General features: G+C 42.4%; 1 protein-coding gene and 1 pseudogene across 2 annotated transcripts in view; one reads left to right on the forward strand and one right to left on the reverse strand.

The window, feature by feature from the left end:
* On the forward strand, positions 1 to 25,098 carry LOC111952596 (leukotriene B4 receptor 2-like; annotated as a pseudogene).
* LOC111952605 (leukotriene B4 receptor 1) overlaps positions 24,829 to 27,511 on the reverse strand; it is a 4,271-nt gene continuing 1,588 nt past the window's right edge. Inside the window, exons 3-4 of one of the 2 annotated variants that reach the window (XM_023971463.3) lie at positions 26,971 to 27,180; positions 24,829 to 25,680 (exon numbers count right to left, since the gene is read on the reverse strand). In XM_023971463.3, the coding sequence (XP_023827231.1) occupies positions 25,249 to 25,680; positions 26,971 to 27,180 (642 nt within the window). In that variant the 3' untranslated portion in view covers positions 24,829 to 25,248. The remainder of the gene's footprint in view (positions 25,681 to 26,970; positions 27,181 to 27,511) is intronic. The other variant, XM_023971473.3, reaches the window with a different exon arrangement.

Consider the following 27,511-nt stretch of genomic DNA (forward strand, 5'->3'; position numbering starts at 1 on the left):
CTTTTTACGGCGAGGAGGGGTCATTACACATTACATTATACAAATATACACCCCCTTCCTTTAACTCTGCTATAGCATGCTACAGCCAGCATGACAGCTCAGGGAAAACACACAGTTTGAGAGAGAGAGCGCGCGAGAGAGAAAGTAAGGGATAAGGAGGTGAGAACACGTGGAGAGAAAGACGAGTATCGAGAAAAGTAGGAAGAAGATAAACATCAAGACTGTAAGAAATGAAATAAAGGAAGTCTTGTCCATCTATGCCTCTAGTCCATCTCTTTCTCTTCCCCAGGATTAGGACTTTTTGGTGAGTATGTTTTCCCTCTCTTTCTTCCCCCCACCTCACTCCTGACTCTGGTCCTGTCAGTCAATGGGAATAGGCAGTCAAGTAAAGTCAACGCTAACGAGCTATTACCGTACCCTCATATAACAAAAGAGAGAGATATACACATCAGAAATAGGAATGCAAATACATTGGTAGTCCTGGGGCCTTATATATCCTATCAAGCAGTTCAGAATAGGAGTTGTGATTTAGGATACGCTTTACCTTTTACACTGAGTGTACAAAACATTAAGAACACCTGCTCTTTACGTGACAGACTGACCAGGTGAATCCAGGTGAAAGCCATGATACTTTATTGATGTCACTTGTTAATTCCACTTCAATCAGTGTAGATGAAGGGGAGGAAATCGCTTAAAGAAGAATTTTTAAGCCTTGAGACAATTGAGACATGAATTGTGTGTGTTTGCCATTCAGAGGGTGAATAAGCAAGACAAAATATTATTACAACATGGGCCAGCATCCCTGCGGAACACTTTTGACACCTTGTAGAGTCCATGCCCCGACGAATTGAGGCTGCTCTGAGGGCAAAAGTGGGTGCAACTCAATATTAGGAAGGTGCTCCTAATGTTTTGTACACTCGGTGTAAGTAAATCTTAGTTCAAATGTTCTTGTCCTATCAAGTAATAACTTAATTGATAAGCTGCAAACAGCAAGTCGATACACGTCGGACATATTTACACTATTGCTCAGTAAAAGAACACACCTTATGATCTAGCACACACACACACACACACCAAGCAAACCTTGAACTTTCACAGTACTTTTTCTTGTAATTCTGCTTAATTACCTAATTGTTTGCTATAATAAAAGCAAAATTAATAGTTGATAAAAAAGCAAGTTTGACAAATTTAGTAAGCGTTCTCAGTGTGCGTCTAATAAAGGCACCCTACCTCTACGTGTTCCCTATTCTAAAGTGTGACCATATTTTTACTTGCAGAATTTTTTTCCAGAAATGACCTCGTTGGACAGAAAGGGGCACACCTCCCCTCATAAATGCAATTCAGCCATGATGTAAACAACTAAACTTCCATTTATAATTACATATATATGAATGTTGACTGTACAAGATAAGATTATGAATCGCAAAAGGGCAATCCTCCCCACACTCCTGAGCGAAAGCATAAAATGTCTCCCTGATTTGTGTAGATTGACGACATAAGTGGATTAATATCTGTCATATAGCCACCATTCAAGTCTGACGTAAACAATTCATGTAAACAATTAGTTTCAGGCAAACATTACATGGTTTTGCTCAATTCACATTATACCGTTATATGCCATACAGCCGACATTCATATATAGAAGTATAAATCAAGTCTTTGTTGCTAATTGTTTAGATCAAATTTGGACTTGAATGCTGTATGGCATATGGTTGGGGGTGTGCCCCTTTCTGTCCAATTAGGTCATTTCTGAAGATTTTTTTTGTTGCAATTCTTCTGCAAGTAAAATTATGGTCACACTTTAGAATAGGGAACACATATTGACGGAGTATGCCCTTATTAGTCCCACATTGAGAACGCTTACTAAGAGTCTGTTTCTTGTCTAACTTGCTTTTTATCAACTATTAATACATCCTTATTATAGTTAATAATTTGGTCATTAAGGATTGTCCAGTATTCCATGATTTATAATGTTTGAATAGGAAAACATTTACATTTACATTTAAGTCATTTAGCAGACGCTCTTATCCAGAGCGACTTACAAATTGGAAAGTTCATACATATTCATCCTGGTCCCCCCATGGGGAATGAACCCACAACCCTGGCGTTGCAAGCGCCATGCTCTACCAACTGAGCCACACGGGACCAACACTTAATTAAGGCCTAATATATTGCTAATAAGACATTATAAAGGCCTTATAAACTACTTATACACTTCAAATTAGTGGTTAATGTGTGTATCTTAAATTAAAGTGTTACCCACGGTTCTAATCTAGACAGTTGCAAGGAAAAAACACACGATATATTAGATTGCGATTGTCATGTTTTCTATGCAACCCCTTGGAGTGATTGTTGTGTTCGTTTCGACTCATCTTAGACGTCCTACGTGAGCCACCGTACCTGGGATAAACAGTGTTGTTATGCTAGCTCAAGAACTTGAGGATGTTAGAGTTGTAGCTTATATAAACCTGAGGCTGTTTATAAAGAACAAAGTTCTTACAACACTGATGTTATATTAGACCTACATTCTCAGGCTATAGCCTTCTCTGGACCAAACACTAAGATATAAGATTCATCCATCATGGCACTTTATTCCCATAGCACTTCATCCAAAGTAGTGCACTACATAGGGAATAGGGTGCCATTTCAAAAGCAGACGTACTGATTTGAAACAGGCCTCGGAGGGAGGTAGAATGATTTCTCAAACAAACACTGTAGCTACAATGTACTGTTTGCGTCACCGCTCAAGTCTGGTCTAGCTGGTTAGGAATCAGTGTAGTGGAGAAGCCTGTTACAATTCCTCAACATTCCTACACATGTAGAAACTCCTCCCATTGCTTCAGCAAAAGCCTCTGACAAATAAGGGCACATACTTTTGGAAGTAAGATTTACATACCTTTCGGAGGGATTTTTGTCTGATGCTTTGAAATGTAATGAGGTGCATAAAAGACTTGGGCGTCAAAATGAAAGTTATTACTTCAAGAATTTGAAGTCCGGTAATGTAGAGTAGTAAGCATGTGTACGCACGCATGGACACGCACAGGCTCACACGCACCCACCCACACACACATGCACGCACACACACACACACTGTAAGGGAGAACTGTACATTTTATGGTCATTTGGTGTATTATCAACAGTAAAATACTCAAACGTTTTACTGCAGCATACTAACAAGAATGCTGCATTGTGGGAAAATGTTGTGGACGTGGCAAACAATTGCTGTATGTTGAATGGTACTATAATACACCCCACAGAATAAGGTATTGTACCGTATCTTTGGAGCACCAAATACTTTTTGACCACTAGTGGGTGCATAGTATTATTGTTTCTGGTGCATGAATATATTTCGAGGAATGCCTTGTAAGAGGCTATATTGGTTGCACCAATGAATGAGAATACTGTACCACTCCTATGTGGTTATAGTGCCCCATAAGTTTGTATAGGGGACAGATTTGAGTGGCAGCAAGTCTTAAAACTTCTTATGGCTGAAGTCCCGGAAACGGGACCGATATGACAACAGCCAGTCGAAGTGCAGGGCGCCAAATTCAAAAAACAGAAATCTCATAATTAAAATTCCTCAGACATTCATGTGTCTTATATCATTTTAAAGGTAATCTTGTTGTTAATCCCACCAAAGTGTCTGATTTCAAATAGGCTTTTCAGCGAAAGCACTACAAACGATTATGTTAGGTCACCACAAAACCACAATAAGCATAGCCATTTTTTCCAGCTAAATATAGCTTCACAAAAACCAGAATAGAGATCAAATTAATCACTAACCTTCGATTATTTTCATCAGATGACACTCATAGGACTTCATGTTACACAATACATGCATGTTTTGTTTGATTAAATTCATATTTATATAAAAAAATCTGAGTTTACATTGAGGCGACTAGATTCACTAATTGCAAAAACATCAAGTGACTTTGCATAGCCCATCGTTTCAACAGAAATACTTATCATAAATATAGATGATAATACAAGTTATACACATTGAATTATAGATATACCTCTTCTTAATGCAACCGCTATGTCAGATTTAAAAAAAACTTTATGGAAAAAGAAATGCACGCTATAATCTGAGACGACGCTCAAAAGTAGCATACCACAGCTGCAAAGATGGCGTCATCATAAACACAAAAATACATGATAAATGTTCCATTACCTTTGATGATCTACATCAGAAAGCACACCAGGAATCCCAGGTCCACAATAAATGTTTGTTTTGTTCGAAAAAATCCGTTATTTATGTCCAATTGTTAGCGCGTTTGGTAAACATGTCCAAACGCTAATTCTGGTCAGCTTTATATCAGACAAAAACTTCAAAATGTGATATTACCGGTCGAAGAAACATTTCAAACTAAGTACTGAATCAATCATTAGGATGTTTTTAACATATAGCTTCAATAAAGTTCCAACCGGAGTATTCGTTCTTGTCTGCGTGAGCAATGGAACGTAGGTGACTTCCATGGGAAAAAAAAGCATGATCAGAAAATGGCTGCTTGATGGACACCTGACTGATTCTGCTATCATTCTCTCCCACAACATCATAGAAGTCTCATTGGAATTCGTATTGATGGTTGACATCTAGTGGAACCCCTAGGCAGTGCAACATCATTCATAACTCAAGTGGATTTCTTAAGGGACTCTGGTGAATACATACAAGCTCAGATTTCCTGTTTTGATTTCAACTCAGGATTTTGCCTGCCAATATGAGTTCTATTAATCTCACAGACATAATTCAAACAGTTTTAGAAACTTTAGAGTGTTTTCCATCCAATACTAATAATAATATGCAAATATTAGGAACTATGACTGAGGAGCAGGCCGTTTGATATGGGCACCTTTCATCCAAGCTACTCAATACTGCCCCTTCAGCCATAAGAAGTTTTAAGCCCTATTCACACAGAACTAGTATTGCTAGAGAATGTTGGTTATTTAATTATTACCCCAGAATGTCCGTTATGCCCGCACTGACACTGCAGATGAATATTACCACTAATACAGGACTATTAAAGGCCCAGTGCACTACTTTTGTGAGACATACATTTTTTACAATATTTAAAAAATATATATCATATTTTTTTAAATTCAGGTTTTTCAGGGGGTGCTGCAGCACCCTCAGAACCCCTACTTCCCGTGGCTGTCTCCTCCCATGTAAAAATGACTGCCATGGCAGATTCGGATGGGATTAAAATTACAGATGTGGTTCTTTGGTAAAACTAATCCCATCCGAATAGGGCTTTAAACCTTAAATTGTTGAGCATTGTACCTCCCGAGTGGCTCAGTGGTTTAAGGCACTGCATCGCTGTGCTAGCTGTGCCTCAAAAGATTACGGGTTCGACTCCAGGCTATGTCGCAGTCGGCCACGTCTGAGAAACCCATGGGGCGGCGCACAATTGGCCCAGCATCGTCCGGGTTAGGGGAGGGTTTGACCTGCAGGAATATCCTTGTCCCATCGCGCACTAGCGACTCCTGTGGCGGGCCAGGTGCAGTGCAAGCTGAAACAGTCGCCAGGTGTACGGTGTTTCCTCCGACACATTGGTGCGGCTGGCTTCCGGGTTAAGTGGGCATTGTGTCAAGGAGCAGTGCAGCTTGGTTGGGTTGTGTTTCGGAGGACACACGGCTCTCGACCTTCGCCTCTCCCGAGTCCGTACTGGAGTTACAGCGATGAGACAAGACTGTAACTACCGATTGGACACCATGAAATTGGGGAGAAAAAGGGGTAAAATTATTTAAAAAATGTAATGGTTGAGCATTTTGCCATGTCCTTTTGGTCTGTTTTGCCATGTAGTCGCTGCCAGTTTGGAAGCCTTTGTTAAGGCCTCTTGAAGTGCAAGTGATATAAAACACCAAATATATATGTACACACTGTAATATGTAAACACTTTACCTAACAGCCAACCTGCTTGCACCAATCCCTTGTAATTACAGTAAAATACTGTGAAATACAAACCCCTCCCATGAATTTCATGCATACATCCATTCCGATTGAGATGGTTTGGTATGAGTTGGACCACAGAGTGAAGGAAAATCAGCCAACAAGTGCTCAGAATGTGTGTTATTTCATAGTTGTGATGTCTTCACTGTTATTCTACAATGTAAAAATAAAGAAAAACCCTTGAATGAGTAGTTGTGTCCAAACTTTTGACTGGTACTGTATATATACACTACCGGTCAAAAGTTTTAGAACACCTACTCATTCAAGGGTTTTTCTTTATTTTTACATTGTAGAATAATAGTGAAGACATCACAACTATGAAATAACACACATGGAATCATGTATTAACCAAAAAAGTGTTAATCGAATCAAAATATATTTTGTATTTGAGATTCTTCAAATAGCAACTCGTTGTCTTGATGACAGCTTTGCACACACTTAAGGTATTTCAAGTTTTCAATTTGTATACATTTGCAAACAAATCTAAAAACCAGTTTTTGCTTTGTCATTATGGGGTATTGTTTGTCAATTTGATGAGGAAAAACATGAACTTAATCAATTTTAGAATAAGGCTGTTACGTAATAAAATGTGGAAAAGTCAAGGGGTTTGAATACTTTCCGAATGCACTGTACTGTAATATAAAATACTGAATTGTACTTGCCTCCGAGCTGTCTGTAAACTACTGTCAAATTCACAGTAACCCCTTTACAGTGCACACCAGCCAGTTGCTCCACAACAAGGGAATGTATTCGCCATAAGTGAATCACTCAAAGCTATCTGTTAATCCCAAATCAATTCCACATTATTCCCATGGTGTTTGATCTTCTATATTTGTTCTCTTTGTCAGGTCATGTGTTTCACTGAATTCTCATTGGCTGCTCTGTTTACACTTCTCTCCTCTGCCTGGCTTTGTTCAACCCTGGTGTTATACAACTGATGTGCAATGCATTCAACATGTCAGTTGTGATACAAAGATCATTGCTCCATTGTTCCGTGCCAGAGACTGATAGGTGTGATACAAATACATTTGACTGCATACAAATATTTATACAACAGTTGTGTGGGGAACTAGGCTGGTCGACACACAACAGCCTCGCTGTCCATTAGGTGTGTTGGCTATGTTTAATAGTGAGTGAGAAAAAAACCCAGTCAATTGCTGCCTGCACTCCATTGGCCTAAGCCAGTGGTTCCCAACCAGGGGTATTAGGACTCATGGGGTTGCTTGGCCTATCCACAGGGGGTACTTCAGCGCTACTCCGGGCAGAGCAAAATTCATTTGGTGTTACAGTAACTTAAAAACTTTGGGAACCACTGGACCTAAACTATACATGTTTGACTTGCAATTAGAACCGCCACAATGTTCGTATGGATTGTAGCACAGCACACTGTCCAATGCAAATAAGCGTGTGCGAGCGTGGCAAAATAAATGTACAGTACACATACATGTTATTCAATCATTGCACCCACACTGCTCGCCGGGCGTCAGCGAGCGGTCTATGTGGCCAGGTGCTAAAATAGAAATTGGTTCTATTTGTGACGCTCAACGCGCTGCAAGTCCGGCCTCTCCCGTTACCTCATTGGTTTTTTAGAAACATATACCCATGCCATCTCCTCATTGGTTTTTAGGAGCATATACCCACTTGGGTGATTGAAAGATGAACTTAGGTCCACATTCCAGTAGGTTGTAACAATGCTGTAAAGTTGGTTGCCAACCGTGAATATTAAGTCCAAAATAAGAAGAATAAGCCTGAGGAATGAGGAGAAATGATGAGAAAGGAAATCGGTTTACCGTTTTATTTGTGGATTAATTGTCCGAGTAGAGGACCTTGTGCATTTCAGGTAAAATAACAACCCAATGTTTATATTCCAGGACAAATTAGCTAGCAACAGCAAGCTAGCTAGCTAAATTGCCATAAATGTTTAATGCTTTTCAACCTGTCCCCAAATTAATATAATTGGTTCAGTGTTTGTTTTGATATTTCAACCTGCGTGTCCTGATCACTTCTGGTCTGGGTGATCAAAATCAACGTGCGCGTGGTGGCGGACGCAAGTGTGCGTCTGGTTTGGTCAACATGTGAGCTTCAAATCTTATCAGACCTGGGTTCAAATGCTATTTGAAGTCTTTCAAGTACTTTGAGTGTTTGTTCTAGCCTGCCTGGAGTGCCAGGTGGGTGGGATTTGACTATTCTATTGAATTCCTGAACCAGGCAAGCTCAATCAAGCACAGATAAAGTATTTGAAATAATTTTAAATAGTAGTTGAACCCAAGTCTGTATCCTATCATCACATATTAGTCATTTAGCAGACACTCTTCAGAGCAATTAGGGTTCATTGCCTTTGTTAAGGGCACATTGACAGATTTTTCACCTAGTCAGCTCAGCTATTCAGCATTGCTGCTTATACAAGTTAATAGAACATGCCACACTTTTTTGAAATCAATAACCTTGTCCCTTGCAGGTCATCACAATGGCCCACAACCAAAGCACTCCCCTTCGCCTCCCGTCCAACTTCTCCCTCCCCCAAATCATCCCTCCATCCCTAACAAACCCCTCCTCATCCCTCCATCCGTTCTCCTCCTCTACATCCTCCTCCCTGTTCCTGTCCACCTCCATCCACATCCTGAACACCACCAACACGTCTGTTTTTGGGGAAAACCAAAGCATTGTGGGTAATACCACCTCCACGACAGTAGGGGCTCTCATCCTGTGTCTGGTCTTGCTGCTGGGCCTCCCCGGCAACCTCTTCATCATCTGGAGTATCCTGGCGCGTGCCCGCCGCCGCTCCGTCACCACCCTCCTCATCCTCAATCTAGCGGTGGCCGACGGCTCGCTCATGGCGCTCACGCCCTTCTTCGTGATCTACCTGGTCAAGAAGACCTGGGTTTTCGGCAACATCATGTGCAAGGTGGGGGCTCTTTTTCTTGTTGATTGTTGATATAATGGCTCCATTCCAGGCTGACTACATTGCAGTCAAATCAAATCAAATCAAATCAAATTTTATTAGTCACATACACATGGTTAGCAGATGTTAATGCGAGTGTAGCGAAATGCTTTTAGCTTCTAGTTCCGACAATGCGAATAACCAACAAGTAATCTAACCTAACAATTCCACAACTACTACCTTACACACACACACAGTGTAAAGGGATAAAGAATATGTACATAAAGATATATGAATGAGTGGTGGTACAGAACGGCATGGCAGATGCAGTAGATGGTATAGAGTACGGTATATACATATGAGATGAGTACTGTAGGGTATGTAAACATAAAGTGGCATAGTTTAAAGTGGCTAGTGGTACATGTATTACATAAAGATGGCAAGATGCAGTGGATGATATAGAGTACAGTATATACATATGAGATGGGTAATGTAGGGTATGTAAACATTATATTAAGTGGCATTGTTTAAAGTGGCTAGTGTAACATTTTATAAAATTTCCATCAATTCCCATTTTTAAAGTGGGCTGGAGTTGAGTCAGTATGTTGGCAGCGGCGCTAAATGTTAGTGGTGGCTGTTTAACAGTCTGATGGCCTAGTGAGATAAGCTGTTTTTCAGTCTCTCGGTCCCTGCTTTGATGCACCTGTACTGACCTCGCCTTCTGGATGATAGCGGGGTGAACAGGCAGTGGCTTGGGTGGTTGTTGTCTTGATATCTTATGGCCTTCCTGTGACATCGGGGTAATGGGTGATAGAGTGTCCTGCGAGGGGCAGGTAAGCTGGTTTGCCCCGCTGGTGATCTCTTCTGTGGCAGACCGCTCACTACCGCTCTGGAACGCCTTACGGTGGCTGTGGGCTCATGGAGCCTAAGTGTGCCGTACCAGGGCGGCGTGATCCAAGACCCATAGCCGAGCAGGGTGCTCCTACGCGTCATGTGCGCGATACTCATGTAGTAACGTTTGTTTGCAGTGCTTTTGGGCTCGACACAGCCCGAATTCTTCAAGCCTGCCCTGCGAGCGTTGTAATAGAGGCGCTGTGCAGCATCTTCTTACGCTCACAACGCTGTCTTGGTGTGGGTGGTATCCAATTCAGTTGTGTCCGTTGATGTAGGTGAACACCAGAGGGGAAACTTAAAACTGTTCCACCTTCTCCTCACTACTGACCCGTCATGATGGGAGTAGGGGGGTGCTCCTCTGGCGTGTCTGAAGATCTCCACAATCAATCATAGCACAATAATTGATTTTGTTGACGTTGAGGTGTGAGGTGTATTTTCCTGACACCACAGCTCCGAGGGCCCTCACATCCTCCTCTGTAGGCCGTCTCGTCGTTGTTGGTAATCAAGCCTACCACTGTAGTGTCATGCCGCAAAACTTGATGATTGAGTGGAGGCGTGCATGGCCACGCAGTCGTGGGTGAACAGGGAGTACAGGAGAGGGTCAGAACGCACCCTTGTGGGGCCCCAGTGTTGAGAGATCAAGCGGGGTGGAGATGTTGTACCTACCTCACCAGCCTGGGGCGGCCCGTCAGGAAGTCAGGACACCCGATGCCACGAGGCGGGTCGAGACCCAGGGTTCCGAGCTTGGATGACAGAAGTTTGGAGGGTACTATGGTGTTAACAATGCTGAGCTGTAATCGATGAACAGCATTCTCAACATGGGTAATTCCTTCTTGTCCAGAATGCGGTGTAAGGGGCAGGTGCAGACTGTGTGGCGTGTGCGGTCGGAAGAGGGAGGGGAGGGAGCGTGGAGGGTGGGTAGGACGGGCCTAGGTGATGGGCGGGATCAGGCGTTCTATCTTTTAAGGTTGAGAAAGCTCTTGAGAGAGTTATTGGTGAGGTAGGTTGGGATCGTAGGTAGTGAGTCGACAATTATTGAAGGTTATTATGACACTAGAGTACAGCCAAGAAATAGGGGGATGATGATGTTATGTCGTTTGACCAATTTAGGTATCTCTCATAAACCTTGCTCTTTAGAGCTGAATCAGCAATCTTGGAGCAGATGAGTGACGACGATTGCTGCCAGACAACCTGTAGTGAGGATGCTATAATGGTTCAGTCGTGGCGATTAGGATCGTTGTAGCTCAGTTACCATCTTACGCTATCTCATTTAGGCACACAGGAACAGGAACACAAATGGCTGCCTGTCTTGACGAGCATGCACGCTATTGGTGGATGTATGTCAGCTAGCACTGGCCAATAAGGAGCTGTAGATTGACTATGTCCTCGTAGAAGCCACCATCAGGCAGCTCTACCGACGAAAGCATCACTCGGTTCTCCACCATGCAGCTCCAGATTGCGCTACGGATAGAGTGACACCTGCAGACCAGATGCTTGGGTGGAGTTGACAATGGATGCCCTTGTCTGGGCCTCAGGCAGCCTTGCGACGGGAGTGAAATAAGACACGCTTTAAATGTCTTTACGTCACCTCGGCTGCAGTGAAGGAGAGCCCTCGTCAGCGTTTTAGAGCGATAGGCGCGAGGGGACTGTGAGTATTCTTCGCGTGAGCTTAGCGGAGTCCAGTTCACTCAGGCTGAGCCATCCGTAGCGATGACCATGGTACGATCATGACCCTACGTGAGTCGTATGTGGTTATTACCGGCACGCTACCCTACCTTCACTGTAGACATCTGATTACAGCGGCTTCATCACCACAAGCTGCTGTCGTTCACTCCACCTAACAAACTGGACCTGACAAATCGACCTCCCTAGCCTGAACAGATGAGGAAGTACAGTATGAACCGACTATCATAGTTCAACCAAATGTGACTGAAGAATCGATGAATTCTCGCTGACGTCAGCGAGAAGCGACTCATCTCAATTAAGATAGTAAAACATGGAATAGCAAACTCCACGTGCCCATCTGACGTCTCAGCCTGATGCCTACTCGCGGACGTCTGCTCGCACCTACCTTTTCGGAGGACACTTCTATAATCACCCCAGTCCGCACACACTCTTACAAGGAAATAATCTCCTAGGACTTCCAGACTCACTAGTTAGTTAACTCCATTCATACGACCGTACTGGCCCCCACCTTTTCAGACATGAGTGTAAGTACCCGTTCAATCTGACTGTAGAGCAGTTGGTTGTTCCTGCTTTGAGATAGGTTCAGTTGAGGTCGAATAATATCGACACACAAAGCATAGATGTGAACGTTCTCTGGATTCATAACGTGAGCCTTCGGCTGCCTATATGACATTTAGTCATGTTAATAGGATAATGGAATACTGGTCGTGTCACGGTGCGTACATGACTGAGTTGGTCTCTCAACGCGGGCTAAAGAATAAAAGGTCTCGTCTTTAGCATAGTCTAGTAGGAGCGAAATACTTTTCTTCTATTCTTCTCTGATCGACTCGACGGGGCTAGGCTATTCTTAGTTTGTCTCCTCTCTCTCGATGAGTGAATTTGACTGGTCATCTGATCCTCCCTGCTTACCATAACCCTTCCTATACGTGTTGCTAGGCCCCTCTTGAATAGGTTCTCGCCGTGGCGGCACGATTTTGGCTCTTAAGGTTGGGACTTCAGCGTGTTTTGCAGTTTGCCTTACGGCCAGGAGAATGAGCTACTCGTGTCATAGTTATCTTCTGCCGCTCTAGTGGCCTCCTGCCCCGGTAGGACCTTGACCTCAGACTCTACAAAGCAGTGAAGTTTTCTGACGCATTTCAGATTTCATCGCGAATCATCTGCTGCTCGTCTAAATTACCTACGGTTTCTGTTTTGGGATGTTTATTTTATCGTTGTCTGTGGGTATACGATCAGTCGTGACTAAGATTAATTCATATACAAATGCACACCCCGTGCACAGTTATGTAGTAACCTATGTAACGCGTAAAATCCTCGTATGATTTCCTATACTACCAATCGTTATGCTCTTCCGTAGCGCATAGTGTCAACGTGTCTCTCGAAGACGTGGCATATGCCTAACGCTATATGTGTGCTATGGCAGTGCAATGACTTCAGATCTCCTGCGGGATGGTCTGTCGCTACCTTGGTCTCCAGCATGATGCATGCATGAGACGCAAGGTAGCGGGCTTGAAGGTGCCCAGTAAAGGGCGGGACAGATTTTATGCTCAAGACGAAATGGTCTCAAACACGTTTGATATCGTGTAAAACTAGCAGTGGTACTGTTACTTTTTCATTGAATCCTTATCCTTTTGAAATGCTAAGAAGATCGTGCTCTCTCTTTTCGTCTCCATCAGATACTCTTTTACTTGTGCCTGGCCAACATGTAACGCCTCCATCCAACTGATCATGCTGATGAGCCTGCACAGGCTGGTGGCGTGTGTGGCCTAAGCGCGTCGCTGCACTTGCTGGACGGAAGGCGTACTGCGCGGGTGCTGTACTGTGGACCATGGTGCTGGTCGCGTCCATCCTGCGTTGCTGTTCAGGGACGAGCGGGAACCGTGCACCCCAACGGGGAGAGACGCGTAGTGTGCGAGTCGTTGCACAAGCAGCAGAGTCATGTGATGTGACGCTATTTACTGACTGACTGGCTTAATCCTCTTCATTCCTGGTGGTTCTAGCTTGGTATGGCTCCCTGGGTGAACCCCCCCCCCCCCCCCCCCCCCCCAAAACAACAAGCACCATAGTTCTAAGCATAACTGTCATTTTTATTCAGACATTTGGAAACAACACAAAATAAATAATCAGTAACATTTTAACTATATAAAATATATACAAAATAACATCATAACTCATCTGAGATATATGAGTGAGTAACCTTAACGACGAAATAGAAAGCAAAATATGTAGATTAGGTTAAGCAATCATTTAATAGAAATTATTGGGAGTAGTTCAATAGTGTTATTACTCTTATTAGATCTCCACTATTTGCGCTAACAAAAAACACACAAGATTTATAAGTAGCTTAATAAAATCATATGTTTCTCTTTTCCATATTTCTCGTATTTAATATTCCTCCATTGTTTCTTTATATTTTCTGTTAACTTCTATTTCGAAATACACAAACTAGAGTTATTAACTGCACGTTAGATAGATTGTTGGTATTAGGCGTGAGCTATAAACCACTATTGCACTTCACAACAAGAACACACACAACAAATGCACAACTAATTGCATTACTAATTACATTATATGTACGAAGTAGAGTTGCGCTTTTGATACATTCACCGTCCCCCTACCTCGAGCTTTCAGTGGGGAGACCTGAGGTCAACCTACCCGCCCCCCCCCCCCCTCCCCGTCTCCTACTTCTGAGGGGAGACCTCCCAGGCAGTAGCCTGCCTAGCTCACAAACTAGAATCACATCATTGACGTGACGTGCAAATGAGAGATAGAAAAACCGATCGACAAATGTAACCATTCGGTGTATATTATATATATATATATATATATATATATATATATATAGATATATATTACATTTTTTGTGTGGGTGTTCCTGCCGCCGGCAAGATGCCGCCCTGGCCGGCTGCACATGTCACCTATGCCTAAATCCGCCACTGACCATAGGGCTTGCATGTTAGTGATGGGAGAAGGAGAAGAGCATTTCATCAACAATTAAAGACTTGTATGTCAGTTGAGAGAAGAAGAAAGTACTTACTTTTCATGACGGCTTTCTATCACCGTAGCACTGTCTATCACTGTAGTCAGATCATCCATAAAAACATTGTTAGGTATGGAGTATAAACGTTACATTGCTTTTGTGTATATTGCGTCACTGACCCTAAACAATCAAGCTGTCGATGAAGGTGATCTCTATGCTGATACAGGTGGTGCTCCAGTACACGTTGGAAACAGTGCTGGGATTTGTAGTTCCTTACGGGGTGATTATAGGCAGCTACATCTGCATCCTGCGGAGGATCAGGCAGACAAGGTTCACTGTTTTACTATTGTTTTACTATCTTAATTTATTGATCTTGATCTTAATTACAATTTTCTCGATCTTCATTTCATATTTGTCTAGAATGTATTGTTTTTCCTCATCTTTCTCACTTTATTTTATGTTTGTTTGTTAAGCACTTTGAAATGCCTTTTTGTAAGACGGTGCTGTATAAAATAACATTTGATTTGACCAGGTTCAGGAGGAGGATCCGCAGTGAGAATCTCATCCTGGCCATCGTGGTAACCTTCGGTGTCTTCTGGTTGCCCTACCATGTCATCAACATTGTGCAGGTATTGTGTGTTTGTGTGTGAGTTTTATAACCAGGGCCTCACACTCCCTATTGGGGCTAAAACAATAGGTGCTGCTGTAACATGACTGTGTGTTATGATGAAATATGTTCTCATAGATGAAATATGTCCTTACAGGTTGCTGCAGCACTTTCTCCAAATGATTCAGCTCTAAAAGCAAGGTAGGCTTACTAAATGACTGTGTCATAACATCCTCATCCCCTTTTGTGTTTGTAGTGTCATAATAACCTTTCATTAATTTTACTATTATCAAATCCCAAACTCAATTTTCATTAAAAGATAGAACAGCCCTGTTTTCCCTCCCTCCCTCCCCTCCCTCCCTCCCTCCCTCCCTCCCTCCTCCCTCCTCCTCGCCTCCCTCCTCCTCCCTCCCTCCCTCCCTCCAATGGTATTATTCAACAGTTTTTTAAAATCTGAATAATTTAACTGCAGCGTACTGTAAATGATGGAGCATTGTAGGCTATTGCTGTTTTCAAATCAAATCACATTTTATTGGTCACATGCACATATTTAGCAGATGTTATTGTGGGTGTGCAAAATACTTGTGTTCCTAGCTCCAGCAGAGCAGTAGTATCTAACAATTCACAACAATACACCAATCTAAAAGTAAAATAATGGAATTAAGAAATATATAAATATTAGGACGAGCAATGGCATTGACTAAAAAACTGTAGAATAGAATACAGTTAATACATATGAGATGAGTAAAGCAGTATGTAAACATTATTCAAGTGACTAGTGTTCCATTATTAAAGTGGCCAGTGATTCCATGTCTATGTATATACCGCAGCAGCCTCTACGGTGCAGGGTTGAATAGCCAGGTGGTAGCCAGCTAGTGATGGCTATTTAACAGTCTGATGCCCTTCAGTTAGAAGCTGTGTTTCAGTCTCTCGGTCCCAGCTTTGATGCACCTGTACTGACCTCGCCTTCTGGATGATAGCGGGGTCGACAGGCCGTGGCTCTGGTGGTTGATGTCTTTGATTATTTTGGCCTTCTTGTGACACCGGGTGCTGTAGGTGTCCTGGAGGGCAGGCAGTGTGCCCCTGGTGATGCTTTGGGCAGACCCCACCACCCTCTGGAGAGCCGTGTAGTTGCGGGAGGTGCAGTTGTGTACCAGGCAGTGATAAAGCCCGACAGGATGCTCTCAATTGTGCATCTGTAAAAGTGTCTGAGGGTCTTAGGGGCCAAGTCAAATTTCTTCAGCCTCCTGAGGTTGAAGAGGCGCTGTTGCACCTTCTTCACCACACTATCTGTGTGGGTGGACCATTTCAGATTGTCAGTGATGTGTACACCGAGGAACTTGAAACCTTCTGGATCGTGCTCCCTCTGCTGTTTCCTTTGATGATTGAGTTGGAGGCTTACTTGGCCACGCAGTCATGGATGAACAAGGGAGTACTGGAGGGGGCTGAGCACGCACCATTGTGGGGCCCCTGTGTCGAGGGTCAGCGAAGTGGAGGTGTTGTTTCCTACCTTCAACACCTGGGGGCGGCCTGTCAGGAAGTCCAGGACCCAGTTGCACAGAGTGGGGTTCAGACCCAGGGCCCCGAGTTTAATGATGAGCTTGGAGGGTACTATGATGTTGAAGGCTGAGCCTTAGTCAATGAACAGCATTCTGACATAGGTATTCCTTTTGTTCAGATGGGATAGGGTAGTGTGCAGTGTGATGGTGATTGCATCGTCTGTGGTTCTATTGGGGCGGTAAGCAAATTGAAGTGGGTGTATGGTGTCAGGTACGGTAGAGGTGATATGATCCTAAACTAGTCTCTCAAAACACTTCATGACGACAGGAGTTCTACGGGGCGGTAGTCATTTAGTTCAGTTACATTTGCTTTCTTGGGTACAGGAACAATGGTGGACATCTTGAAGCCTGGGATAAGGAAAGGTTGAATATGTCTGTTAACAATCCAGCCAGCTGGTCTGTGCATGCTCTGAGGACGTGGCTAGAGATGCCGTCTGGGCTGGCAGCCTTGCGAGGGTAAACACGCTTAAAATGTCTTACTCACGTCGGGCCACGGAGAATGAGAGAGCACAGTCCTTAGGAGTGGGCTGCGCCGGTAGCACTGTGTTATCCTCAAAGGGGGCGAAGAAGGTGTTTAGCTTGTCTGAGATTTCACCCTAATCTATTGCAGCTGATTCTAATAATTAGCTGGTTGATACACTGAATTAGGTTAGTACTCCAACGACTGGGGTTGGAGTGTGAACCTACAGGAGGGTAGCTCTCCAGGAACCGGGTTGGAGAGCCCTGCTGTAGACCCTGCCACATACGTCTCGTGTCTGAGCCGTTGAATTGCGACTCCACTTTGCGACTCCACTTTGTCTCTGTACTGATGTTTTGCCTGTTTGATTGCTTTATGGAGGGAATAACTACACTGTTTGTATTCGACCATATTCCCAGTCACCTTGCCATGGTTAAAAGCGGTGGTTCACACTTTCAGTTTTACGTGAATGCTGCCATCTATCCACGGTTTCTGGTTTGGGTAGGTTTTAATAGTCACCATGGGAACAACATCTCCTATACACTTCCTGATGAACTCAGTCACATTGTCCGTGTAAACATCAATGTTATTCTCAGAGGCTACCCGGAATGTATCCCAGTCTGCGTGATCAAAACAATCTTGAAGCATGGATTCCGATTGGTCAGACCAGCGTTGAATAGACCTTAGCACGGGTACTTCCTATTTGAGTTTCTGGAGGAGCAAAATGGAGTCGTGATTTGATTTGCCGAAGGGAGGGCCTTGTAGGCATCTTGAAAAGGTGAGTAGCAGTGGTCTAGTGTTTTCCCTAAGCGAGTACTACAGTCAATGTGTTGATAGAACTTTGGTAGCGTTTTCTGCAAATTTGCTTTGTTAAAATCCCCAGCTACAATAAATGCGGCCGCAGGATATGTGGTTTGCAGTTTGCATAAAGTCCAGGGTAGTTCCTTTAGGGCAGTCGTGGTATCGGCTTGAGGGGGAACATACACGGCTGTGACTATAACCGAAGAGAATTCTCTTGGGAGTTAATGTGGTCGGCATTTGATTGTGAGGCATTATAGGTTGGGTGAACAAAAGGACTTGAGTTTCTGTATGTTATCGCAATCACACCATGAGTAGTTAATCATGAAACATACACCCCCGCCTTTCTTCTTCCTGGAGAGTTCTTTATTCTTGTGTGCGCGATGAACTAAGAACCCAGCTAGCTATATGGACGGGGACAGTATATTCCGACAGAGCCATGATTCCGTGAAACAGAGTATATTACAGTCCCTGATGTCTCTCTGTTAGGAGGTCCTCGCCTTAAGCTCGTCTACTTCATTGTCCAGGTTTTTCCTTTCAATTAAGACGTAGGCAACCAGGTGAGCAGAGTTCTTTACTAATTAGTGACCTTAATTCATCAATCAAGTACCAGGGAGGAGTGAAAACCCGCAGACACTTGGCCCTTTGTGGAATGAGTTTGACACATGTGCCTTAAATGGTTGAGCATTTTGACATGTCCTTTTGGTCTGTTTTACCCTGTAGTCACTGCCAGTTTGCAAGCCTTTGTTAAAACTTCTTATGGCTGAAGTCCCGGTAACGGGACCGATATGACAACAGCCAGTCGAAGTGCAGGGCGCCAAATTCAAAAAACAGAAATCTCATAATTAAAATTCCTCAGACATTCATGTGTCTTATATCATTTTAAAGGTAATCTTGTTGTTAATCCCACCAAAGTGTCTGATTTCAAATAGGCTTTTCAGCGAAAGCACTACAAACGATTATGTTAGGTCACCACAAAACCACAATAAGCATAGCCATTTTTTCCAGCTAAATATAGCTTCACAAAAACCAGAATAGAGATAAAATTAATCACTAACCTTCGATTATTTTCATCAGATGACACTCATAGGACTTCATGTTACACAATACATGCATGTTTTGTTTGATTAAATTCATATTTATATAAAAAAATCTGAGTTTACATTGAGGCGACAAGATTCACTAAATGCAAAAACATCAAGTGACTTTGCATAGCCCATCGTTTCAACAGAAATACTCATCATAAATATAGATGATAATACAAGTTATACACATTGAATTATAGATATACCTCTCCTTAATGCAACCGCTATGTCAGATTTCAAAAGAAATTACGGAAAAAGAAATGCACGCTATAATCTGAGACGGCGCTCAAAAGTAGCATACCACAGCTGCAAAGATGGCGTCACCATAAACACAAAAATACATGATAAATATTCCATTACCTTTGATGATCTACATCAGAAAGCACACCAGGAATCCCAGGTCCACAATAAATGTTTGTTTTGTTCGAAAAAATCTGTTATTTATGTCCAATTGTTAGCGCGTTTGGTAAGCATGTCCAAACGCTAATTCTGGTCAGCTTTATATCGGACAAAAACTTCAAAATGTGATATTACCGGTCGAAGAAACATTTCAAACTAAGTACTGAATCAATCATTAGGATGTTTTTAACATATAGCTTCAATAAAGTTCCAACCAGAGTATTCGTTCTTGTCTGCGTGAGCAATGGAACATAGGTGACTTCCATGATAAAAAGCATGATCAGAAAATGGCTGCTTGATGGACACCTGACTGATTCTGCTATCATTCTCTCCCACAACATCATAGAAGTCTCATTGGAATTTGTATTGATGGTTGACATCTAGTGGAACCCCTAGGCAGTGCAACATCATTCATAACTCAAGTGGATTTCTTAAGGGACTCTGGTGAATACATACAAGCTCAGATTTCCTGTTTTGATTTCAACTCAGGATTTTGCCTGCCAATATGAGTTCTGTTAATCTCACAGACATAATTCAAACAGTTTTAGAAACTTTAGAGTGTTTTCTATCCAATACTAATAATAATATGCAAATATTAGGAACTATGACTGAGGAGCAGGCCATTTGATATGGGCACCTTTCATCCAAGCTACTCAATACTGCCCCTTCAGCCATAAGAAGTTAATTAAGGCCTCTAGAAGTGCAAGTGATATAAAACACCAGATATTCATTAATATGCTGTAATGTGTAAACACTTTACCTAGTAGCCAACCTGCTTGCACCAATCCCTTGTAATTTCAGTAAAATACTGTGAAATACATACAGTTGAAGTCGGAAGTTTACATACACTTAGGTTGGAAACCTAATTAAAACCCGTTTTTCAACCACTCCACAAATTTCTTGTTAACAAACTATAGTTTTGGCAAGTCGGTTAGGACATCTACCTTGTGCAAGACACAAGTAATTTTTCCAACAATTGTTTACAGACAGATTATTTCACTTATAATTCACTGTATCACATTTTCAGTGGGCCAGAAAATGACATACAGTAAGTTGACTGTGCTTTTAAACAGCTTGGAAAATTCCAGAAAATGATACCATGGCTTTAGAAGCTTCTGATGGGCTAATTGACATCATTTGTGTCAATTGGAGGCATACCTGTGAATGTATTTCAAGGCCTACCTTCAAACTCAGTGCCTCTTTGCTTGACATCATGGGAAAATCAGAAGAAATACGCCAAGACCGCCACCAAAAAAATTGTAGACCTCCACAAGTCTGGTTCAACCTTGGGAGCAATTTCCAAACGTCTGAAGGTACCACTTTCATCTGCACAAACAATAGTCTGCAAGTATAAACACCATGGGACCACGCAGCCGTCATACCGCTCAGGAAGGAGACGCGTTCTGTCTCCTAGAGATGAACATACCTTGGTGCGAAAAGTGCAAATCAATCCCAGAACAACAGCAAAGGACCTTGTGAAGATGCTGGATGAAACAGGTACAAAAGTATCTATATCGACATAACCTGAAAGGCCGCTCAGCAAGAAAGAAGCCACTGCTCCAAACCCGCTATAAAGAACACTACAGTTTGCAACTGCACATGGGGACAAAGATCGTACTTTTTGGAGAAATGTCCTCTGGTCTGATGAAACAAAAATAGAACTGTTTGGCCATAATGACCATCGTTATGTTTGTAGGAAAAAGGGGGAGGCTTGCAAGCCGAAGAACACCATCCCAACCGTGAAGCACGGGGGTAGCAGCATCATGTTGTGGGGGTGCTTTGCTGCAGGTGGGACTGGTGCACTTCACAAATTATATGGCGTCATGAGGATGAAAAAATGATGTGGCTATATTGAAGCAACATCTCAAGACATCAGTCAGCAAGTTAAAGCTTGGTCGCAAATGAGTCTTCCAACTGGACAATGACCCCAAGCACACTTCCAAAGTTGTTGCAAAATGGCTTAAGGACAACAAAGTCAAGGTATTGGAGTGGCCATCACAAAGCCCTGACCTCAATCCCATAGAAAATTAGTGGGCAGAACTGAAAAGGCGTGTGCGAGCAAGGAGACCTACAAACCTGACTCAGTTACACCAGCTCTGTCAGGAGGAATGGGCCAAAATTCACCCAACTTATTGTGGGAAGCTTGTGGAAGGCTACCCGAAACGTTTGACCCAAGTTAAACAATTTAAAGGCAATGCTACCAAATACTAATATACTGTTCTCTTTGCTAATGCAAGGCTAGCGGTACGATGCACCAACAGGACCCTTAACAGCTTCTACTCCCAAGCCATAAGACTGCTAATAGTTAGTCTATGTAGCTATTTGTTTAACTATTTAACTATCTGCTTTGACCCTTTTTGCACTAACCTTTTTGACTCATCACGTACGCTGCTGCTACTGTTTGCTATCTGTCACTTTAATCCTAGTTATATGTACATACAGTATTGACCTCAATTACCATTACCCCTTCACATTGACTCGATATTGGACATTATGTATATAGCCAAGTTACCGTACTCATTATTTCTCTATTTCTTTCTCTCTGCATTGTTGGAAAGGGCCCGTAAGTAATCATTTCACTGTTAGTCTACACCTGTTGTTTACGAAGCATGTGACTGATCAAATTTGTTTAAAAAAAAACAACCTAATTTGCTTGCCAACGAGTTGGCTGTAAGTTACTGTCAAATTCATTGCAACCCGTTTACAGTCCTCCGTATCTCCCCCCCCCCCCCCCCCCTGTATCTCCGCCCTCCATTCCTCTCACTCCCTCCCCAAGGCTTGACCCTATTTGGCAGACCAGCCGTGCGGTCACCTCAGCCCTGGCCTTCATCAGCAGCTGTGCCAACCCTGTCCTCTACACTTTTGTTGGCAAGTCCTACATCAGGCGGGACGGGTTTGCCTTCATGGCCCGCTTGTTCGAGGGCACGGCGCAGGACTCTGGGACAAGGAAGAGCCGACAGAACAGCCAGAATAGCCGAGAGAGAGACGGGGATGCAAAGGAGGTCGGACTGAAGGAAAAGGAGGGAGACCTAGAGTCGACAACCAGCTCCAATGTCATGAGTCCCGTCTGTGTGAAATCTGTTAAGAATGGCAAGCCGGGCCCGATTCCGACTTAGGAAATGATGCCTTTCTTTTGCACACCTCTCCTACACATTTCTCAGTAGTTGGTATTCACACTTACCTTATGAAGGTGAGTAACGGGCTTTGCAGGAGTGGTTCCCTTACGCGCGCTGAAGAAATGTCATTCACCTGCTGAAAACCCTCTCACTTACTGGCCAACAGATTTTCTCGTGGAGTTTTCATTCAATAGTGTTTTCAGTACATTTATTTAGCCATCCCTTTAAATATGGCGTACCTTTTAGTTTGAATTTTGTTAACAGACTCAATACAATATATCAAGAGAATCGGTTCAGAATATTAGGGATCAATTAAAGAAAGCCATCTAAATATATATATGCATACTCATCTCAGTTTCAGCACCAAGTGGTAGATTTTAAAATACTCTGATCTTTTAGATTATTTAGGGTTAGGAAATTATTTCTGAATCATAGAAAACTGTTTGGAGGAAGAAAATGGGGATGATTCATTCAGAAAATTGCCACGTTCAGATCTTTAACTCATGGTAATTTTGGATGATTAGTGAACAAAGAATTATAATAGGGAGAATAGTGTGACGACACATCCAAGTATTGCACCATGCGTTGTGTTCAAACTGTTACGTTTGGTCTGTGCTCCTCTCCATAACGATTGAATTAGCTATGTCTTTAAAAAAATATATATAATAACTGTTACTAATGATCCTCACCAACAACCACATGCCCGCGATGGCGTTTACAGAGGAAGCAAATGAAGGTTAACGAAATAATGTAATTAAATGGAACGATAATGTAGACTATACCAACTGAAGGGAACTAACAGTAAATTGGCAGTTGAATATGTGCTGTTATTAGGCCTACTGACGATTGATGCTGATAGTGGCTAATATTTAACATGATAGAAATAGGAAACAGAGAAGGTCGGGGTAGCCTATGATCAAGACATTCGAGAGTGCCCATCCCAGCAAGGTAAGACCGTACAATTTAAATTCTGCCTAATGGCACAGCATTTCATCAACGTCACTGTGGGAAAGTTAATATGCTTCAGTTTTCTACCATTTGACTGGTTTCACATATGCCTCCAGCAATTATAAGATAAAATATATCTAAAACAAGTGTCATTTATCCATTATCCAAAGGGATTACTCATTTACCTAGCTCTTCCCAATAGCTCTTATCAAGTTGTAAATTAGACAAAAATTAAGTAGATGCTTTTCACACTTTTTTCCTTATTCATGGTTTCCTCACGCTAAAGGTGTTGGAATTATTACCTTAATTTATTCGGTCTCCACCCCAAATTAATAGCAGGTGAATAGCATGCTATTCTCATGCTTAAGTTCAAGGTCAGAATACGCATAGAGAGAAAAGTGCATAAAAAAGCAATTCCATTTACACACGCTTAATTATGGGCCCGATTCAGACTTAGGAATTTATGCCTTTCCTATGCATGCCTTTCCTATGCACTTTTCAGTGTTTGGCATTCAGACTTACTTAGTTGTGTAAAGGGCTCTGCAGGTGTGGCTACCTTTCGCACTCTGAATAAATTGCATTCAACTGCTGAAAACCCTCCCATAAGCTGGGCAACAGATTTTGTCTTGGAGTTTTCATTCAATGGGGTTTTACTATAGCTCTGGTCTCCAATTTTCATCTTTGCAAATTATGAGTGCACACAATTAGAATTCTGAATAACTGCATGTCTATTTATATCCTATTTCACTGTGCAATACAGTACATGTCATGCTGATATGACTTTCAGTTTGCTTACATATGTCTGGTTTCACATAAGGAAATCATAAGGGGAAATGATCTAAAACAATTACTATGTGTATTTACAATCCCCTTCTCAAACCGGATTACTCATTTTCCTAGCTCTTATCAATAGATATGATCAAGTTGTAAATTACAGCGCATGGAGAAATGGTGTTATTTCTATTGGAACAAATTAAGTAGATGCTTTTTCCACTTTGAACCGGTAGGTTCGCTAGACCTTATTCATGGTTTCCTCGTGTAAAGGTGGTGGAGTTATTAGGGAATTAAGTCAAGGTCAGAATAGGAGGTATCTGTAGACACTCCTCTGCCTCACCTTCATTTATTCGGTCTCCACCTCGAACGAATAGTGGATGAATAGCATACTATTCTCGTGCTTAAGGTTAGAATACGCGTAGAGAGGAAAACGCATTTTAAAAAAGGAATAAAGTTCCATTTACACACGCTTAACTCTTGTCGGAAACTGGGCCATATTGACTGGAAGATGAATGAGTTGGATGCTATTGCTGAAGCTGTTTTGGAGGGAATGTAGTTTCCTGTAGTTCGCATGGTTGGCCACTAGATGTGCAAGTCATGTTTCCTAATGGTTCATGACTGACTTACCGACTGACTGAACCATATCTCTGTTTTTAGAGGTGGTGATTCAAGCTCAGTGGGTGGTGGAGTGAATTTAGTCAATTGTCTTTACAGTATGCTTTGTCTGTCTGACTGTCTCACCTTCTCTGCTTTTGTGTGTGTGTGTGTGTGTGTGTGTGTGTGCACATGTGTTTTACTGCTGTAAGTACAGTACAATACCAAATTGTTACAGAGTAAAAAGAGCACTGTATAATGTAAAGTGTTACCAATATTTGTATAATTGTTTACCACATTTATTTGATCAAAAGCATTAAGACATGTTGTGTTTGTGTGCCAGTGCAAGAAAATTAAAAACACTTTTCTCAGAGAAGATATGGCTGCCGTTGATTGATTAGGAAACTCTTAGAGGTGAGATCGACATTCACAACAAGACAGCTATCAGAAGAGTCATGACCGGCTGGCAAGCAATAGCATGCAGGACCTTCACAATCAGTCCAGTCATTTCTTTGCCTTCAGGAAATTAGTTTCCCTCCTCCTCCTTTTTCCCCCCTGGAACTATTGTCATCTCTTTTTCTTGTTCTGCCTCCTCATCCTCCTTCTCCACCTCTCTTTTCCCTGGAACCATTGTCATCTCTTCTACCTCTCCCTCTGGTTTCCCACCTCCCCAGTCCTCCTTCTCTTTCTCTCTACCGCTACCATCATGCTTTGCTCTCATGTTGGAGGCCATCCTGTCCATGTTGGAGGCCATCCCCTCAAGCAGCTGTGCCATGCCCCCCACACACCTGGAGGATGAGCCATAGATTGTGAGGGAGGAGCCAGAGCAGGAGCCGGCCATGGCATAGAGCAGAGGGTTGACAGCACTGCTGAGGTAAGCTACAGCTATGACCACTGTCCTAGCTCTCAGACAGAACAACAGCAAATCCGTGGAAGACCCGGAGAGAACGGCCCCCACCTGAAACAAGGAATCATAAGTTTCATTATGAACTTGAACTATGTCTACAAACAGTAAATTTGTGTTTTAATGCCATTTTTATCCCCAATTTCGATCATGTCTCATCGCTGCAACTCCCCAACGGGCTCAGGAGGCAAAGGTCGAGTCATGATTCCTCTGAAACATGACCCGCCAAACCGTGCTTCTTAACACCTGCACGCTTAAACCGGAAGCCAGCCGCACCAATGTGTCAGAGAAAACACTGTTCACCTGACTACTGAGGTCAGCCTGCATGCACCTGCCCCCCCACAAGGAGTCGCTAGAGCGCAATGAGCGAAGTAAAGCCCCCCCAGCCAAACCCTCCCCTAACCCTGACGACGCTGGGCCAATTGTGCGCCGTCCTATGGGACTCCCGATCACGGCCGGTTGTGATACAGCCCGGGATCGAACTTGGKTCTGTAGTGACGCCTTAGACCGCTGTGCCACTCGGGAGGCCTCCAATGGTGACTTTAAAATAGTTACAGAGTTTAATGGCTGTGATACGATAAAACTGAGGATGGATCAACAGCATTGTAGTTACTCAACAATTCTAACCTGATTGGCAAAATGAAAAGGAGTCTGTACAAAATATTCCAAAACATATGCTGTTTGCAACAAGGCACTAAAGTAATACAGTGAAAAACGTGGCAAAGCAATTAGCTTTTTGTCCTGAATAATACGACACATTACTGAGTACCACTCTTTGCATCATGTTATGGATATGCTTGTAATCGTTAATTAAGGACCGGGGAGTTTTCAGTGTAAAAAAAAAAAATTTGCTGCCAAAGGTGCTTGTGCAAAGTATTGACTCCGGTGTGAATACTTATGTAGATATTTCTGTGTTTCATTTTCAATACATTTGCTAAACATTTCTGAAAGCATTTTTTCACTTTGTCATAATGGGTTATTGTGCGTCGATGGGTTATTATTATACTTTTTTAAATCCATTTTGAATTCAGGCTGTAAAACAACTAAACGTGGAATAAGTCAAGGGGTATGGATACTTTTTGAAGGCACTGTATGTACGTACTGTATATACAGGGCCTTCAAAAAGTATCCATACCCCTTGACTTATTCCATGTTTAGTTGTTATACCGCCTGAATTCAAAATGTGTTAAATAAAAAATGTTCCTCATCAATCTACACACAATACCCATAACGACAAAGCGAAAACGGTTTTTAATGTTTAATTTTGCTCATTTATTACAAGTTAAAAAAACAGATACTTTATTTACATAAGTATTCAAGACCCTTTGTAATATATATGCCCACTTGCAGGATGTTGACCAGGTGGTACGGAGCCCACAAGAGGGCGAAAGTCACGACTATCAGTGCGATGAGGCGGTTGGTCTTCCTGTAGGAGCGGTGGTGCCAGTGGACACGGCTGGACGCTAAGGTATGAGCGATGCGTAAGTAGCAGAACGTCATGATGCTGAAGGGGACCAGGAACGCAGTAACTGTTTCTAGGGAATAGTGGAACACCTGGTAGAGAGGATAGGACCAGAAACGATTTGATTTCATTATTAAAATGTCTTCAGGATGCCAAGCCCACATGGGGTTACGTTTTAGTAAGAGTGTAATTACATATTTTATCTACTTAAATTGCAGTTCTGGTCTGTTACAAATAAATGTATCAAAAACAATGTTGACAGATTGATCAATTGTTTTAGCTATATCCACATCTATTTAGAATAAATATACATATAGAATTTAAAAAATCTACAATATGTTTTATGGAAAACGGATGAAACAATATGAAATAATGTGGTGTACAATACTAATATACTGTACAACACCAAAATAACAAGATGTA

The sequence above is a fragment of the Salvelinus sp. IW2-2015 genome, linkage group LG3 (assembly GCF_002910315.2).
Source record: "Salvelinus sp. IW2-2015 linkage group LG3, ASM291031v2, whole genome shotgun sequence".
In the NCBI taxonomy this organism is placed as follows: domain Eukaryota; kingdom Metazoa; phylum Chordata; class Actinopteri; order Salmoniformes; family Salmonidae; genus Salvelinus; species Salvelinus sp. IW2-2015.